The following is an 18441-nucleotide window of genomic DNA, read 5'->3' as shown; positions in this document are numbered from 1 at the left end:
TTCCCTCTCCCTGTTTGTTTTAACCCTATTTTGTTCGCCATTCTTGCCTATCTATCTCTGCTGTTACAGGGACCTATTTCTCCAAACCTTGCTAAGGCTCTGAACAACGATGCTCTACGCAGTGCCTCCTACACCCTCCCTGATGGGACCATTGTGATTGACCCCAAACAACAGAAGTCTGCCTCCCCAAGCCTTACAGCAGCACTCCAGAACCCGTATCTCAAAAGTGCATCTTACACGCTGCCCGATGGGACTATCATCATTGATCCACGGAAACCTGTCTCTCCAAACCTGTCTTCTGCTCTCCAGAACCCCTCCCTGCGGAATGCCTCCTACACACTCCCAGAAGGGACGGTGGTCACTGACCCAAACGCACCCATATCCCCAAACCTGGCCGCGGTTAGTCGTAGATTCACTGTGTTTGCCTTTTTTTCTGTTTCTACTCCCTTTTCCAATGCCAAATTCTTTCAATGTATGTGTGTGTAAGACAGTAAGACCTCTTGTAGAAAAGCACGGGTGTAAGGATTCACTGTTTGGTATGCTTTGTTTGCGTTTGCATTTTTACCTCAGCAATTTTGAATCAGTGTAAAGCAGAAACATTATGTCTCTAAATTTATTTATTTATATTTTTTTCAAGAATTAAGCAAAACTAGCAGATTTTGCCAATAATGCTTGTGCATTTTTAATAATTCATAATAATGGCTTAGTACATTGGCTTGGTCGGTGTCGCACATACAGCATAAAAAATGTTAAACACTAAAACTTGCCAAAGCTATGTTTTTGTGATTATGTTTTTGAAATTAGCTTGTTCAAATGAACCTCCCAGTCCATCACTTTTCCTGAAATAGTGAGGTGTTTATCCTTGAAAAGCAACAACTCTTTAAATGTTGTTTTCCCTCCAGCTGGGGCATACTTAAGCCACCCTGTCATCCATCACTACAATGTAATGATTAATTAGATTAATTATACAATATTAATTATGCATGAAATATACTGATTGTTTTAGATGTGTCATGCTGAAACTAATTAGTATTGCTGAAACCTTGCTGTTCCAACTAAAATCCGTAGAAGAAAATGTGGTGGCTGAATTTAGTCTGTTTGGATTTAAGGGAGTAATAGAATCTTTGATTCAGCTGCTTTATTGATCCGTCCCTCTTCTACCTGTGAGGCTGACCTTACCTGAACTCAGCTGTTGTTATGTTAAGGCCCTGAGTAACCCAGCGTTGAAAGGAGCTTCATACACCCTCCCAGATGGGACTATTATAGTGGACCCCAGGAAACCGAGGACCCCCAATCTGGCAGCTGCACTTCAGAACCCTTATCTTAAAGGGGTGTCCTTAACTCTGCCCGATGGGACCATCATCATTGACCCACGGAAGCCACTTTCTCCCGACTTGAGTAAAGTGCGTACCTCTTACATTTCACTTCTCTGCAGTGTTTGTTACTGGCATCTGTTTCACTAACATAGCACTTACTGTGTGTCAGGTAAAGATAACAGTCCACAAAGGATGTGTCAGCACAGCCAAACTCTTACCTGCTTGCTTTTTTCTGATGCTGGTCAAGCGCAGGAATTTTAAATATGCTCCAGTTAAAAAAATCTTGCCACACCAACAAATCTCTGGCCCCATTTGATCAATATGTTATTTATGTCTACGTCTTTTGCAAGTATAAAACATAGCAAGCCACGTGTTTCTCGTGTTGCTTCACGACATACATACATACATGTTTAATGAATTACATAATAAGTATATCAGTAGACTGTCGTGCATTTAACAACTCCGTTGATTGAAGCTACCTCAAGTTACAAACATTACATTACTGAGGAAAAAAGACTACCATATATTTAATGTATTACTCAGAAAGTACATCTGTAGACCTTTTTTCTATATAAAAAGTTTTTTTTTGTTCTGTAAATATGCTTTCTATGTGATTTATGGAACATACTGCAGTTTTTCTTGAGGTCTTGAGGTTTTACCTGAGGTCTTGCTCCTGCAGGCTCTTCAGAACATGAACCTTCGTGGCGCATCATACCGGCTTCCTGATGGCTCCCTGGTTATCCCGGGCCAGAAACCCAGTCTTGCAGGTGCTCTGAGGAGGAACCAGGGTCTGCGCTCCACCGGGCTCTTTCAGCTCTCAGATGACTCTGCGTTGTCTGGTGTGCCCAAACCCACTCCTCCCAAACTCAGCTCTGTGCTCAAGAATGATGATGTGCGTGGTCTCAACTATAGGTAGGGATACACTTCTGTAATAATGTAGACTGGACTGGCCTATTTATGTAGGTGTACAGTACCCTTTCACCGCTAAAAATGTCCTGTAATGTGTTTAAAAGCAACTGCAATATCACCCACTCTTTATTCCACAGGCTGCCTGATTCTTCTCTTCTCACACGTCGATTCCACAACCCGAAACTAGGTGAGGCAATCCAAAACCAGCACCTTCGCTATGCCTCATATCGGGTGCCTACAGGACTGCAGGGGGAGGATGCATGCTATGCTGTAGTACCTCCATATGGGCCACGCACGGGCCACTGGGCCAGGAATGCTCGGGGAGGCGGGGAAGAAGGTGAAGATGTCTGGGCTGCTGAGAGGGTTCTGCCACATGGGACAGTCCAGAACTTGTCAAAATGGTCCATGTACAGAGAAGAGGGGGTTTTGGAGGGGTATTCACCACCACCTCGGACCACAAAGGGACAAAGTAAGGAGCCAGACTGGGCTCCAGACAGGGAGAGGGTACCTTTGGGAACCTGGTATGACAAGGTAGCTAAAGCTCAACACCTTCCTCTTCAACTAGCAGCACCGACTGAGGCTACATTTAGTCATTTAACCTCTTGAATTCTTAATATCCTTAATATTGCAACCATTTTAAGAGAGCTCTGTCTTACAAATCGTGAGTGATTCATAATTCTTTTATGAAAGTTCAGACACGGTGAAGTGAGATAGGAAAAAGAGGTATGTAAGAGCAGAGCATTAGCCACGACTGAAGCAATTGCAGTTAGAGTTTACAAACAATAAAATATAATTTCTACAAGTTATATGTCAGCTGTGCCTCAGGATGCATTATAGTTACATGCCTTTATGTGTGTGTGTGTGTGTGTGTGTGTGTGTGTGTGTGTGTGTGTGTGTCCAGGTCTACACTATTATAAGCACACCCACAGCGGGCCACAGGGTGAAACGCTGGGCAGAGGGAATGGAGGATATGACACAGATGGAGTGAGTATAATGCAGTGCTGACTCGCTCACTTCAATCACTTACCAGCACTTTGTTGTTCAAAACACAGATCAGTACAACACGTTACTATTTTTTTTTTTCAAGTAGCAATTTTCTCTGTATGTGCATGCATATCAAGTTTACTCATGCAGCCCTTCACCACAAGCATGTTTCTAAGGACTTATTAGAGAGAGTATAGAGATGTAGACCTAGCTAATCAATCACAAAACAAAATGATGCAACAAAATAAAGCAAGGAAGGAAAAAAGACAAAACACAAGACACAAAATACCATGAAATCTAGTCTCGTCTATACAGAATCACTAACCTTAGGCCCTCAGTGAAAGCATAAATGACGAGGTAATTCATGGAGAGATCCCCCACTCAGGAGGGTGAGCGTACACCAAGTGTCGATAATATGGACAGTAAAATAGACATTGACAGTGATAATGTCAAAAATGGTAAGAAAGATACGAAAGGAAATAAGCCCAAGAGAGATATGATGAGGATTGTGTCTTATGTTTATCTGTACTGCTCATTTCCATGCATTTCACTTTTTTCAGTCAACAGATACACAATGTGTGTTTGTGTGTCAGGGATTCGGCTCATTTTGAAGATCCTTGAAATAATAAAAAAAAAAAAAAGTATTATAAAAAAAATTAAAAAAAAGAAAAACAAGGAAATTATTAACTTTTTGAAGTTTGTGAAATCGAAAAGCCTTGAAACACCTTGAAAGTACTTGTGTGTGTCAGTGTGTGTGTCTCTGTTCTCTGTTTAATTTCTGATGTTTTTAATTTAAGGGATCTAAATGAGACTACTGTCCTGATGAACTTGAAGAAGCGCTACGACCAAGAGCTCATATATGTATGTTTCATTTCTCACATAATAAATCTCTATCTAATATCATCCAGTAACAGTGTAGACACAACTATATTCATGCATCTACTCTTGTGTTTGCCCCCTTTCTGTTCCCTCTGCTCAGACCTACATAGGCAGTATCCTTGTGTCTGTGAACCCCTACAAGATGTTCAACATCTACGGCACTGACATGGTGCTGCAGTATGAGGGCCATGGCCTGGGAGACAACCCTCCGTAAGACCTGGGACTGCGTGTGTGTGTGTGTGTGTGTGCGTGTGTGTGTATGCCAGAGATGGTATGCCTGTCTATTTGGGATAGGATGATATATCAAAATTCAATCTCCTGCAATGGAAATATATGATAATACCCATTGTTGAGCAGCAATATTTACTGCAAATAATTCTGCTGTACTTTATCTTGCAAACACTCTTCATTGAAATTATATTATTTGCAGTGTATGATGAGAACATTTTAATTTTTTTACTTTCTAGCAAATTAACACCACTGCTAGAGAGATTTGTTGTCACAGAGCATTTTGGTATTTCAATATATTTTAAGTCATAAAACCTATATTATCTATCAAATTATATGACATAAGGATATTCTGTAATCCCTGCAGTCAATACTTTCATTACTTTTATTTAACCAAGCCTTATATGCTAGTAACTAAACATACTGTTGGCTGTATATTTCCCAAAGGTAACCATGATAGGTAATGATAGGTAACCAGACAACTGACACACTCGAGGAGTCTTTGACTTATGTCACCTTTGATGATTAGTGTGTGTGTGTGTGTGTGTGTGTGTGTGTGTGTGTGTGTTCGCTCTAGAATTCCCAAATGCTGCCTTTTTTTGAGCCACATGTCGAACACAAGTCACTGTAGGCTTTGCTCTGGAAAAGGGCATCAAGTGTGCGCCTCCACCTGAGAGAGGGCAGGCGGAGGTACAGTAGATGTGTAAATACTAGCATTCTCAGGTGTTGGTACGGCTCCTATTACACTGCTGTTGGCCGGTTGCCAAGGGAGAGTTTGGTCATAGATTTCACTACCACGTTACATCCACAGCAACCACAGAAACCACAAACACACACACACACACACAGCCAGTGAGCATCCATGTGTGTTTGTACCCTCTAAAAATGTTCTGTTGTGTTCCAGTCATCTTTTTGCCATTGCTAATCTCTCCTATACCACCATGATGGATGCCAAACAGAACCAGTGTATTGTTATCAGGTAAGACACACTGATACTGTACAGACATTCCCTTGTTAGCTATTCAGGGTGAGTAAGACCCGGTGTTCACCGGACACCTCTGTATAGCCAGCAGCGTCTCATGCTCAGAGGAAAAGCTTGGCATGGCTCTTGCTGCTGTTATGTGACTGTTGGAGAAGTTATTTGAAATACAACTCTTCTGCTAAAGTTGAGATGTTTTCTTATGCCAAGTGCTCCGAGCAGTCAGGTTATTCTCAGCACACTGTACGCAATGTGCAGAAATACATTCTTTTCACTGCTGTGAAGACACAACCTGACTGTTATTGCTGTCACTACAGCGGAGAGAGCGGGTCAGGAAAGACTGAAGCTACTAAACTGATCCTGCGTTACCTGACAGCCATACATCACAAACGCAATGTCACACAACAGGTATATGTACAGGGTCCAATTTAACATATGCATAGCGTTTGCAAGTATATACACATGTATACACATATTCTGTCACTTATACTAACATGTTATTCGCTTTCTCTCTTCTCATGTTATGTTTCCACCATCTCCCATCAGATAGAGGTAAAGCGTTCTGTCCCTTTTTTGAATTTTTCCCCCTATAACTCCCCTCCCTTCTGTTGAAGGTAACTATGGTAACAAATCTGTCTATGGTGTATGGTCAGATACTGGAGGCCACGCCTCTGTTGGAATCCTTTGGGAATGCCAAAACAGTGCGCAATGACAACTCTTCCCGCTTTGGCAAGTTCACCCAGATCTACATGGACGAGTGAGTGATTAAAACTTCTCAGACTAATGCAGTCAAGAATGTATGCAACATCAGCAGTATCATGGCTTTATTTCTAAAGCTGGACAACTCTAGAGGGTGAAATTTCTCGTTTATAAGCTTTAAAACATTGGGAATTGCACAGAAGGTTTGCAAAAATTTGGGCAAATGTTGGAGATACACATAGCTACACTTTTAATTGTAATCCCCACTGTCCTGAATAATCTTCCGCTATCTACGGAAGAAAGTAAGGACAGGAAAAAGCATGAAATTTTAAAGTGAAAAATGATGGGGAAAAAACTTGCAGTTTAATTTTCACCTCTCTTAACCTCATGGTGCAGGACTGAAATGGATTGTTGCTATGGCAATACTGGTTGCTACTATCGTTATATCATGCTCTAGTATCAAACAGTGCTGCCATGGCAATCAGGTCAGCTATTTGTCTGCAACAGGTGTGCATCCTGGTTCTTTTTCTGTAGTAAAAGTACTGTAAGAGGTGGCGTGTATGTTAGCTTAACCCTGAATAGGCTTCTGATTACTCATGTGCATATTTTCAGATGCACACACACACACTGTGGGCTTAGCTCTCATAATACTGACACGCCTCGCTAACATAGTTAGCTGAGTAGTTGATCTTCTGCTAGAACAGTGACAGAGAAGATCCAAGCCCATTACACATGCATGACCTGTTACTTAACTCAGGCTCATTGTGTTTTGTGTGTGTGTGTGTGTGTGTGCATGTGTATGTGTCTGCACATGCATGTGTAACTTTGTACATACGTTTTTGCCATTCACAGGGGTGTGATCAGTGGTGCCATAACGTCTCAGTACTTGCTAGAGAAGTCCCGCATTGTCTTTCAGGTGAAACACACACACACACACGTACGTACGTACGTACGCACACATGCACGCACGCACACACACACACAACAAACCAGATGGAGTCTTCTTACAGCGAAGTCACGCTGATAAAGTGGGTTGTGGTAGGAGACAGTGAGTGAGGTGTCAAACATGTTGCTTTCAGTCGAACTGTCTGCACTGTCCCTGTGGGGGTTTAGTCATCCATCCTGCCATTCAGACATTTATCTTTCTGTCTGTCCATCCATCATCCCTTTAGTTATTGATTTATCCATCACTCCATCCACATGTTCGCTTTGATCTGTTTCAACAAAGCCACAATAACAGAGTTAATATGTATAGGGAAAGGTTTTCCAGGTATATGAACTTGTATTTGGTGGTTTTTATGTGTGCATATGCGTGTGTGTGTGTGTGTGTGTGTGTGTGTGTGTGTGTGTGTGTGTGTGTGTGTGTGTTTATCTGCAGGCCAAATCGGAGAGGAACTACCACATCTTCTATGAGATGCTGTCAGGTCTTCCTCCCCATGAGAAACGCTCACTGTATCTGCAGGAAGCTGAGACTTACTACTATCTGAATCAGGTATGCACACAAATACACACACGCACTCACACACACACACACACACACACACACACACACACACACTACAGAAAAGAAAGCGTCACTGCAGGTCATTGCAGGAGCAAAAGTTAAGTAAATGCAAAAGTAAAGTTAGTGAAGAAATGGACAAGTAAAGCATAAGCAGGATATTACAGTAGTAAAAAAAACTCAAATTAGCAATAAAAACAGTAAAAGACAATGAGACAATAAAACAATAAAACAGAAACAAGATGTTTATAATATGCATTTCGATAGCGTTTTTGTAGTCTACTGACCACTTAAAGTGCTTTACATTGTCTTCCTTACATTCACACACTGATGGCAGAGGCTCTCATGCACGGTGCCAGGCTGCCCATCAGGAGCAGAAGGAGTTCAGTGTCTCTCAAGGACATGAACTACAACACAAAATTGTGGCTTGAATTCTCATGTCTGCATAAGGCTGTATGTACTAAATACACTATATCGACACTATATGCCACAGGTGTATAAAGTCAACAGTAACAGTGTGGGGAAGGCCCTTTTCTGTTCTAGTGTGACTGTGCCCCAGTGCACAAAGCAGCTCCATAAAGGCATGGCTGGCTGAGTTTGGTGTGGAAGAAGTTGACTGGCCCACACAGAGCCCTGACCTCAACCCCATCCAAGACCTTTAGGCTGAACTAGAACGGAGATTATGAGTAAGGCCCTCTTGTCCAACAGCAGTGTCTGACCTCACAAATACCTCACACACTCAAAATCTTGGCAAAAGTGTTCCCAGAAGAGTGGAAGCTGTTATATCTGCTAAGGGGGGACCGACTCCATCTTAATGCCTATGGATTTAGAATGGGATGTCATTAAAGCTCCTGTAGGTGTAATGTGTAGGTGGCCCAATACTTCAATCCGTATAGTGTATGTTTAAATGCATACAATACATAAGATTATGTTGTTGTTTTTTTCCAAAATGCAGATGCAATATTTTGAATTACATCTCTTTAATCAAAATTGTAATGTGTAATGTGTGAATTCATGTGTGTGTGTGTGTGTGTGTGTAGGGAGGGGACTGTAAGATTGAGGGAAAGGATGATGCAGAGGACTTCAGACGTCTACTGAATGCCATGGACACTCTGTGTTTCACACCAGAGGAGCAAAATGGCATCTACAGACTGCTCTCCTCTGTCCTTCATATGGGGAATGTCTACTTTCAACCACACCAGGTCTCTCTCTCTCTCTCTCTCTCTCTCTCTCTCTCTCTTTCCCTCTCTGTCTTGCTCTCTTTCTCTCTCTCCCTCTGTCTCTGTTGCTCTCTTTCTCTCTCTCTCTTTCTCTCTCTCTCTCTCTCTCTCTCTTTCTCTCTCTCTCTCTCTCTCTCTCTCTCTCTCTCTCTCTCTGTCCCTTTGCCTCACACAAATACATAAACACATTAGATTTCATGGCTGAATGATAATGATGATGTTGATGGATGATGGTAATAATGATTGTGTATGTCTGTGTGTGGGTTTATGCCTCTGTGTATTTGTGCATGCGTGTGTATGTGCGTGCGTGCGTGCGTGTATGTGTGTGTCCCTGCAGGCTGAAGGTCAGGAGGTGGCGTCTGTGGTGAGTGCACAGGAGATCAGGGTGGTCGCTGAACTACTGCAGGTCTCACCTGATGGCCTACAGAAGGCTGTCACCTTCAAACTGACAGTGAGTACACACACACACACACACACGCACACACACCATACACATAAACTCATAAGGAGGCATTATAAGACAAAAATGTGTTTGACCTCCAGGATACAGTGAGGGAGAAGATCTATACTCCGCTTACAGTGGAGAGTGCTGTGGATGCCAGGTGAGTGAATGAGTGAGCGCGTGGATGAGTGAGGAAGTGAAAAAAAAAGGTTCAATATTGTGTTTAATTCTTTCTGGGATGAAAAATATGAAAACCAGCAATTAAGGCACTTTCTTTCTGACATCCCTTTTACCTCTTTTTTTAAAAATCAAATTGGGAGACTGTCGAGAGTGACTGAGGAGTCTTTGATAGTCTCCTCCAATCTCTGGCAAAGGCATGTGAGGACAAAGGACACAAAGGCCGGGGGAGAGATTTTTTTCAGATGTCCCCTGTTTCCATAGGAACCCCGTTTTCTGTTTCCATAGAAACCTCATTGTGTGTTTCCATAGAGACGCTGTTGCCAAGATCCTGTATTCGCTGCTGTTTAGTTGGCTGACAGAGCGCATCAATGGACGGGTCTACCCTCGCAACGAAGCCCTCTACATCTCCATATTGGACATCTATGGCTTTGAGGTCACACTGAAGAACGGTCACACTCATTTATCTTACGGTGTGGCTTGTGACTGATGTCTGTTAATCATTCTCTCTCTCCTCTTTCACTTTTTCACCTTCTTGCCCTCCAGGAGCTACAGGTGAACAGTTTTGAGCAGCTGTGCATCAACTATGCCAACGAAACCTTGCAGTTCTACTTTAACAGGGTCATCTTCCAGGAGGAGCAGGTCAGGGCGGCTGTGAATTACTATTGCCATCCACTATATGTCCCAAATCTTAACGCCCCCTGTCCGTTCATTTCATGACCTCAGTCCATTTCAAAACTCTTCCTTTAACTGTTCAGCGATGCGTGATTATCTCCACCAGTGACTCAAAATGTGTCTCACCTGTACAACAGCTGTGACGGCACCCCCTTCCAGTGATTTCAAACGCACCTTCCAAGTTTTCTAACCAAGTTTTGAGTATATAGTGTGTCAATACTGTAAAATAATGCAGTACTCATACTAAATGTACATACACAATTTGCTAATCATTTAGAATATGCTGGTACTGCACGCTGTTTTCCCACAATGCAGTGTGGGAATGTCTCTGGTGGCAACAGTAACACGAGAAGTCCATGACCCCCTCACGCCCCCCCAAAAAACAATATCTGTTGAGATACATGTTTTTCATTAGCTGGCAGAAGATGTCGAGACGTAGGTCTCAATGACATCACCATCAGTAGACATGCTGATGGTGCAATATTTACCATATTGAATTTCTATCATACTAATTGCCAGAACAGTATACTATGGAAATTAGTGTACTGTATATACTGCTTAGTAGTGTATAGAGTAGTATATAGTGTGCTTTGGTCACAGATATATGTTTACCTGGTACAGTAACAGGGACTAACAACTAATTGAAGACAGCTGGCATAACCAATCCAACCAATTTTGTAGGATGTGCTGTTTGGCAGTTTTGAAAATGACTGAGGTCATGAGCCAAGAGAAACAGCCCTTGTTTTATGGGACTGCTGTGAGTTTGACAGTTGTTTTGCGTCGTGTGTGCAGGAAGAGTACATGCGGGAGCAGATTGAGTGGCAGCAGCAGCCGTTCACCCACAACCAGGCTTGTCTCGACCTCATCGCTGCTAAACCGCACGGCATACTGCGCATACTGGATGACCAGAGCGGTTTCCCTCAGGTAGCTACATCCACCCCTGCATTACTACTCTTTATCTTAGTCACAAAAATTATCTGCGTCACAAAAATTAAACAGCTTTAGTTTTGTTAATAGAAATGTTAATGAACTCTAAACAGAATTATTTGATAAATTCATAAATTGGATTGAAAACTACTGGTTTGGTGAAAGAGGTTTTGTTAATAATTGATCACACATAACTTAATAATTATTGTCTAAAGTGGTTGCAGCAAACTGTCAATCAAAACCTCTGTTTACTCAGCATGTCTTTTCCCTCAGTGCTGGGTAGATGGTTGCAGCTGAACTGAACTGTAGATGCATTCAGCTGAATCTGTCAGTTTGAATTTACTTGAGTAAGCACATGTGAACACACACAGAGACACAACGAGCCGGTCTCCTGGGGTGTGTACGTCTACTTTGCATCTTAAATTTGAATTAGATTAGATGAGATGAAACTTTAATAATCCACACATGGAATTTGGGTCAAAGGTGACAGATAGGTGAGAGAGAGAGGGCACTTAAATGATTTACATCGTTTCCCATAATGCCACGATGTATATCTCATAGCCCTGGAGACTGAGGCTTACTTTATGTCTCTCTGTTGATATACAACTACACCACATGCGTATATTACAACCTGCTGCAGCCGCCATCAGGATTCCCAGGACAGACCTTATGGGAAATTGATTGAGTATTAAAAATTTACTTGATGCACATGTGTATAATGTGTATGTGTATAATGGAGATAACTTTTGTGTGCATGGGCATGTGTATGTGTTTTTGATGTTTTGGTTGCTGTGGCCTTTGAACCATTACCTCTCCCTGTCATTGCTAGGCAACAGACCACACGTTCCTGCAGAAGTGCCACTATCACCATGGTAACAACCCACTGTATGTTAGGCCAAAGATGCCACTCCCAGAATTCACCCTCAAACATTATGCTGGGAAGGTGACCTACCAGGTACCACACGCACACACACACACACACACACACACAGAAAGAGAGAGCGCGAGAGAGCGTGTGAGAGGCAAACATAGACCAGTTACAAGTCAGGTAAGAGAAGAGGAGTAGATTTAAGGCCAGATAGCAAAAAGGTTTTCCATTTGACCTCACTCAGACACAAAGCTACATCACACAGATTAATTATGCGTGAGACAAGTGAGACTAGATCCTAGCTTATATTTGGTGGTTTGGTAATGTCTTTTTCCTTTCTCACTCCACTGTTTATTCCTCTGACATTTACATGATTTGTTTTACAGGTGCACAAATTCTTGGATAAGAACTTTGACGTGGTCCGCCAGGACGTCCTGGACCTCTTCATCCAGAGCAAGAATAAAGTGAGATTTGCAAATACTCTCTCTTCTCACAGCAGCCAGTTTGAACATGTATTACCCATTTTTTTTTTTTTTTTACAAAGGAAAATAGGCAGTACAACTAAATTGTTAATTACTTCCAGTGTTAAAGTATTCTTTATTGCACATATTGTATGCATCATCATCTTAATGTGTTTACATGTGCATTTAACTTTTCTTTCAAAACCATTTTTGTAAAATAAAATAAAGTAATTTGATGTTCAAATTTCATTTTGCATTAGCAAACAATCCATGTTTCATTTTCATTAGTAACCAGTTAGTAGAATGATTTAGATTTATACTTATTACTGCTTGGAAATCATGATCCTACCAACAGCAAGACACAAATTATCATAGTTCGATGCAAGATACTGATTCAGATGCCAAAGTATGAATCCCAGATAAACATATTTAAATATCTACTAAGCACCATACTGTATCTAATAGGATAATAGAGGGCTTTGTGTGTGTGGTGTGTATGTGTGTGTGTGTGTGTGTGTGTGTGTGTGTGTGTGTGTGTGCATTTCCAGATCGTATCCAACCTCTTTTTGAAGCACTCAGAGAGTGTGTCTCAGCAGAGGTCAAACCTGCGGCACAGCAGCATGGCTCGTCGCTACCAGGCCAACACCGTCAGCGCAAAGTTCCAGAGCAGCCTGCAAGAGCTGCTGGAGAAGATGGAGAGGTTTATTTCAGCACCACCTTATGAACTTTTAGGACCTTCTAGAAACCTCTTTTGCAGCTCCAGAAACAGCGATAGGTCACTGCAAGTCTGTGAGACCCATTTGGCCCTGAGTCCCTGAGTCTGCTGTGTGTATTTTGCCTGATGTGCCATTGCAGACAGCTTGAAGTGATTTTAGGAGCGATCCTGACATCCTCCAATAAACACATATTGGTTGTTGTTGTTGTTGGGAAGATTAATGTCAAACGCTTCATTTGAGCATAATTGTGTCTCTGATGGATGAGAGGGAGAGTCCCCTGAATGTCTTCAGTCTTCTAGAGGGATTCTAAAGCCTTTCATAATGAAAGTCTTCTTGTGCAGGACAAATTTACTTACCCCTTAGCAAATCATTCATTCATTCATTCATTCATTCATTCATTCATTTGTTCATTAATTCATTCATTCATTCATCCATTATGGTTCGTCTGTGACAGGTGTAGCCCTTATTTTGTGCGATGCATCAAGCCAAACCATCATAAGGTATAGTTAGACATTTTAATTTATGCAGAATTTTACTGGTTATTCATAGTTATATTAAAATATAATATACAACTTGTGTGTGTGTGTGTGTGTGTGTGTGTGTGTGTGTGTGTGCAGGAGCCAGGAGTGTTCGATATGGAGCTGGTCAGTACTCAGCTGCGATATTCTGGTATCATGGAGACCATCCGCATCAGGAAGGAGGGTTATCCGATAAGAATGCACTTTCACAGCTTTCTGTTGAGGTTGGTCATTTGGAGGAAGAAGCTTAGAAGATTTATCTCCTGATAGGGGTGCTGCATCTTTAAATCTTGGGTCACTTAGGCAAAAAACGAAGTCTTTTTTCAGTATTCAAGTATTGCTTGTTCTTGAGCTCACATGAAGAATCCTCCATTGCAAAAAGTGTTTCATGAACTCCCACAAACACTGGCAAGCACTAACTTTTGCAATTTGAGTTGAGGTAACTTTTGAAGTAAGATTTTGCACGTGCTGCTCAGATTGAGACTCAGAGTCAGATGATTTTCACATTAAGGGAAATTAAGGGAGAAGCTTAAACATAATTTCTGTGGAAATGTAAGAATCCAGTGTAAGCTAAACTGATGACTAACTAAGCATCTACCACTGTCTCTCATACAAACAGATTTGCTTTTTTGCTGTGCATACAGCTCTTATTTGCAAGTTGTCAAGGCTCCCAGTTGTCAAAAATGCATTGATCATCAGCTTGCTTTGCCCAGAGGACTTTTCAAACAGTGGCTCCCTGTGCTGGTTTAGCCACAGGACTCCAAAATCCACACTCAATTAGATACTCACACTGAAACTCAAACTCAAAAATAAATCCCTCTGCTTATCGCAGTGATCTGCACACCACTGAAGGTGTAGGAGGATCTCCTAAAATGGCTCGTTTGTTTTTTAGATTGATGTATACGGATATACGTGTGTGTGTGTGTGTGTGTGTGTAGGTATAAAGCTCTGCTGTGCCTGAAGCATCTCCCACCGGCAGACGGGGAGAACTGTGTCAGTATGCTACACAGCCTCTGTCCAGTAAAGAACGGCACATATCAGCTGGGAGTCACCAAGGTGAGCAAGCACACAAACAAATACAAGCATGCGTACACCCCCAAACACCCAAAAATACACAAGGTGTAATTCTCGTATATGCTACTTAATGGATATCTGTATGTGTTTGTGTGCTAGATTTTCCTGAATGAGGAGTTGTATCAGCTGTTGGAGAGTAAGCGTGACCGCGTGTTGAACATCGCAGCCATCGCACTGCAGAGATGCACACGCATGTTCATTTTCCGGAGGAACTTCTTCAAGGTCCGGATGCGAGTGATCAGGTTTGAAGCGCACTGCAGAGGCTACCTGGCCAGGTAATTTTTCTGCCCCATGCAATGAAGTAGCTGTGTTCATCTATCAGATGTGATAGGCTATCACAGTTGAAATCTCAGAAACCACTGATTTAATTTTGATGATGATGAATTTTTGCACCCTGTTCCAACATTTGAAAAAGACACTGATTACCCAAGTGAGGGTGCTGTAACTGATCAATCAGCTGCATTTGAAACATTACACTGTCTGGCCGGCACTTCTACTGAAGCCCTTAGTCAAAGTGCTCCTCCATATCTCCTACACTGTGACTCTGACTGACATGAAACTTGCCACACCAATACCCTGCAAATGATGCTTATGGAAATACAATAAATCAAGATCAAAAGTTTTAACCTCATCAGTCCTGCCAGTCCCATCAGTAGATTTGTCATTACAACTGCAGTTGCTTTGTTCAAACCCACAGAACTTTATTTTACATTCTAGTGGAGATCTCAAGGTTTCCAAAGACACAAAACATGTCCTGCTGAATTACAGTGAAATGTGCATAAAATGATGCACGAAACATCCAGATAGTTTCTATTTGATGTAATGCTGCAGCCATAAAACAATTGCATCTTGAGTTCAAACATTTCACTGAATATAGCTTCAGTGACGTGTTGCAACCAGCAGATACAGAATATGTATCTGTTGCCCAATCTAACATTGAAGCTGCTTGAGGGGAACTCTGATGGAAATCAGGGTCTCAGACACATCTCATCTTATTTTAACAAAACTTGCTTGATACATTTTGTTTGGTTTGCTGATTTTTTTTCCCTTGTTCGTTGTTTTGCATTTTATTCAACATTTATTTAAGCACACAGAACAAGTTCATTCCCGTAACTACTTCTTTCTTGATGTTTTGCAGTCATTTATCTGTATATCTTTATGGATATCCCATGTCACATGACTAATATGAGAATTCTTTATCCTGAACAGAAAGAAGTTTGCTTTGCGAAGGAGCTGCCTGATTAGATTTCGCTCCGTTGTGCTGCTCATTGTCAACCGCCAGCGTTACATGAGGGTACGTTTGTTTGTGTGGCTGTAGGAGGGCGATACATCTGAAGAAACCTCTGTTTGTTGGAGAAATCAATGAAAAGTGAACAAATGAATGAAGTTTAATGCTGTTGTCTCTCTGTCAGACAGTACTGGAGCCTGCAAGGAAGGCAGAGGAGGTGAGTGAGCGAGGAGAGGAGGTAAAACCAGCTTTTGTAATGTAAAACTATTGTGGTGTATAATATATATATATATATATGTCTGTGTGTGTGTGTGTGTGTGTGTGTGTGTGTGTGTGTGTGTGTGTGTGTGCGTGTGCCTGTGTGTGTGTGTATGTTTCTTTGTGACATTTATAGGATCGCATCAACAGAGAAGTGGTAAATGTGACAACACTGCCTATCACTGCAGAACTGGCAGCACTGCTGCAGGCCGCTTCAGGTGCATGCATGCACAAACACACACACACACACACACACATACGCACCCATATGAAGTGAGTTAACAATATTTGCTGTTGTATTTCTGTGATACTCTACGTCCTGGGGTGTGTGTGTGTGTGTGTGTGTGTAGGTGGTACTGAGCTGCATTCTGACTGCTTGGCGTTGGTCCAGGCTCCCAAGGTTCAGGTTGACACTCAGCTGACCCTGCCCCTGGATATCAACAACTACCTCATCACACACTATATACGGGCCATATTCAGGGTAGGCACACACACACACACACACACACACACACACACACACACATATGCACACATGCACACACATGCTCTCAGTGTCTACTCCAAGATATACAAGTTATTAAAACCTTGGTGCTGTTGCATTTCAGCCACTGGCCAGAAGTTTGGTCAAGTGCGGCAAAACTGAGCTTCGGTTAGTGCAGAGTAGAGCAGCGAGACGAGCACGCTGCTGTTCAGGTAGTACACTGTAGATAAATTCATCCCGCAAGGCTCTACTAGCTTTATTTCATAATATAACAGTTTTCAAGCAACCCTGCTATCTGTGTTCCCAAATATTATTTTCTGTGAATGCCTGTGGATATCAAACTGGACAGGCAAAGAGGTGTTGCATTACAGAACCTCAACCCAGGACCAATACCAAAAAGAAACTACAGAGTTATGTACAGAGCAGTTTCTCACTGAAATAGTGCATCAATAATCTATTACTCAAGAATCTAGTGGAGACATCAGCGGATTTAAGAAGCAAATATTCTTGAGGACAGGACTGTAAAACATTTAATATTTAACTTTGTTATTGAATGTGTTATTGGATAATGATCTATTTAATATTTTATATATCATGTTTGGTTTAGATTGAGTTTTGCTTAAATTTTACTATGTTTTGTGTTATTGTGATAATGTTTTAATGTGTGTATGAAGAGGGAGAGTTATTATGATGTATTGTAAATACACTTTAAATGTAACCATTTGTAGCTTATATGTATGTTTTAAAGTGAACCCCAGAAGAGTCATTGTTGCAGATGGAACAACTAATGGGTCCCAATGAATAATGGACAATAAACATACACACACACAACCACACACACACATGCACACACTCAAACATATGATCTATATGCTTGCGAGCACATGAATGTATAATATCTTAGCGTAATATCTTTTGTTGGATGCTTTGGTCTAAAGCAAAACTACTTTTTTGGCATGGCTGTCCCATTGGGAACTGAACCTCTAACAGTGGACAGTGTCAGTGTGTGCATGATTGTGTGTGTGTGTGTATTGTAGGAGCCGCTGTTTGGGATGCTGACGGCTCCGCTGGAGAATTCTCTGACCAGACTGGATCAAGAGTTCAAAAAAGGAGCTCTGGATGTCTTCACTTTGGTATACTGTACACAGATACACACACAGTGCAAATACAACAGAGGAAACAACTGATTCCCATAAATTTTACAGGGATTTTTTTCCTTTAGCTAGTATTTCCTGCACCTACAGACTGCAAAGGATTCAGCACATTGTTAAAAGCTTGCCAGCTAAAGGAACCAACCTTGAGGAGATCCTTGATGTTATGTGCTGTAAATCAATGCTTTTCTTTTTAGATACTTAGATTCATGGGTGATCCGGAGTTGAATGGGGCTCAGGAGAATCTGTTTGGGAACTACATCATCCAGAGAGGACTGGCTAATCCCAGCCTGCGAGATGAGATCCTGGCTCAGGTAGCCAATCAGGTGAGACCCAGGCCTGATCCTGCCAACTGGATAAACATGAGCCCTTGAACACTTGTATAAGACAGCATCCATCTCTGAAATGCAATTTCTTCTTCTTGTTCTACTTCTTTTTCTTCTTCTTCTTCTTCTTCTTCTTCTTCTTCTTTATCTCCTCCTCCTTGTCGTCTTCTTCTTTTGCTTCTTCTGTTCAATATCTCGAGTCAACTCTTTCCTTCCCTCTCCTCTCCTCTCTTCTCATCACATTTCATCTCCTTCATTAGGTGTGGAGGAACCCCAACATTTTGAATTCAGAGCGTGGTTGGCTGCTCCTCTCTGCCTGTCTCTCTGCCTTCCTGCCCTCCCAAAGGCTGGCCAAGTATCTGCTGAAGTAAGACACACACACACACGCACACACACACAGTTAACACAGTGAAATCTGTTT

At 41.8% G+C, this 18441-nt stretch overlaps 1 protein-coding gene across 1 annotated transcript in view; it reads left to right on the top strand.

The window, feature by feature from the left end:
- myo15ab (myosin XVAb) overlaps positions 1-18441 on the top strand; it is a 46858-nt gene that overhangs the window by 8551 nt on the left and 19866 nt on the right. Inside the window, exons 5-36 of the mRNA XM_030056065.1 lie at positions 70-399; positions 1206-1403; positions 1996-2228; positions 2363-2756; positions 3127-3209; positions 4007-4070; positions 4189-4298; positions 5221-5295; positions 5613-5709; positions 5949-6052; positions 6847-6910; positions 7373-7486; positions 8536-8697; positions 9053-9166; positions 9259-9317; positions 9647-9770; positions 9881-9976; positions 10802-10933; positions 11766-11891; positions 12191-12268; positions 12814-12965; positions 13436-13481; positions 13599-13723; positions 14438-14555; positions 14673-14848; positions 15783-15884; positions 15961-16018; positions 16196-16277; positions 16410-16540; positions 17581-17676; positions 17892-18020; positions 18281-18387. Coding sequence (XP_029911925.1) covers positions 70-399; positions 1206-1403; positions 1996-2228; positions 2363-2756; positions 3127-3209; positions 4007-4070; positions 4189-4298; positions 5221-5295; positions 5613-5709; positions 5949-6052; positions 6847-6910; positions 7373-7486; positions 8536-8697; positions 9053-9166; positions 9259-9317; positions 9647-9770; positions 9881-9976; positions 10802-10933; positions 11766-11891; positions 12191-12268; positions 12814-12965; positions 13436-13481; positions 13599-13723; positions 14438-14555; positions 14673-14848; positions 15783-15884; positions 15961-16018; positions 16196-16277; positions 16410-16540; positions 17581-17676; positions 17892-18020; positions 18281-18387 — 4079 coding nt within the window. The remainder of the gene's footprint in view (positions 1-69; positions 400-1205; positions 1404-1995; positions 2229-2362; positions 2757-3126; positions 3210-4006; positions 4071-4188; positions 4299-5220; positions 5296-5612; positions 5710-5948; positions 6053-6846; positions 6911-7372; positions 7487-8535; positions 8698-9052; positions 9167-9258; positions 9318-9646; positions 9771-9880; positions 9977-10801; positions 10934-11765; positions 11892-12190; positions 12269-12813; positions 12966-13435; positions 13482-13598; positions 13724-14437; positions 14556-14672; positions 14849-15782; positions 15885-15960; positions 16019-16195; positions 16278-16409; positions 16541-17580; positions 17677-17891; positions 18021-18280; positions 18388-18441) is intronic.

This window comes from Myripristis murdjan, chromosome 1 (genome assembly GCF_902150065.1).
Source record: "Myripristis murdjan chromosome 1, fMyrMur1.1, whole genome shotgun sequence".
In the NCBI taxonomy this organism is placed as follows: domain Eukaryota; kingdom Metazoa; phylum Chordata; class Actinopteri; order Holocentriformes; family Holocentridae; genus Myripristis; species Myripristis murdjan.
Note: the sequence above shows the minus strand (reverse complement) of the source record. Positions and strands in the feature narration are given on the sequence as shown.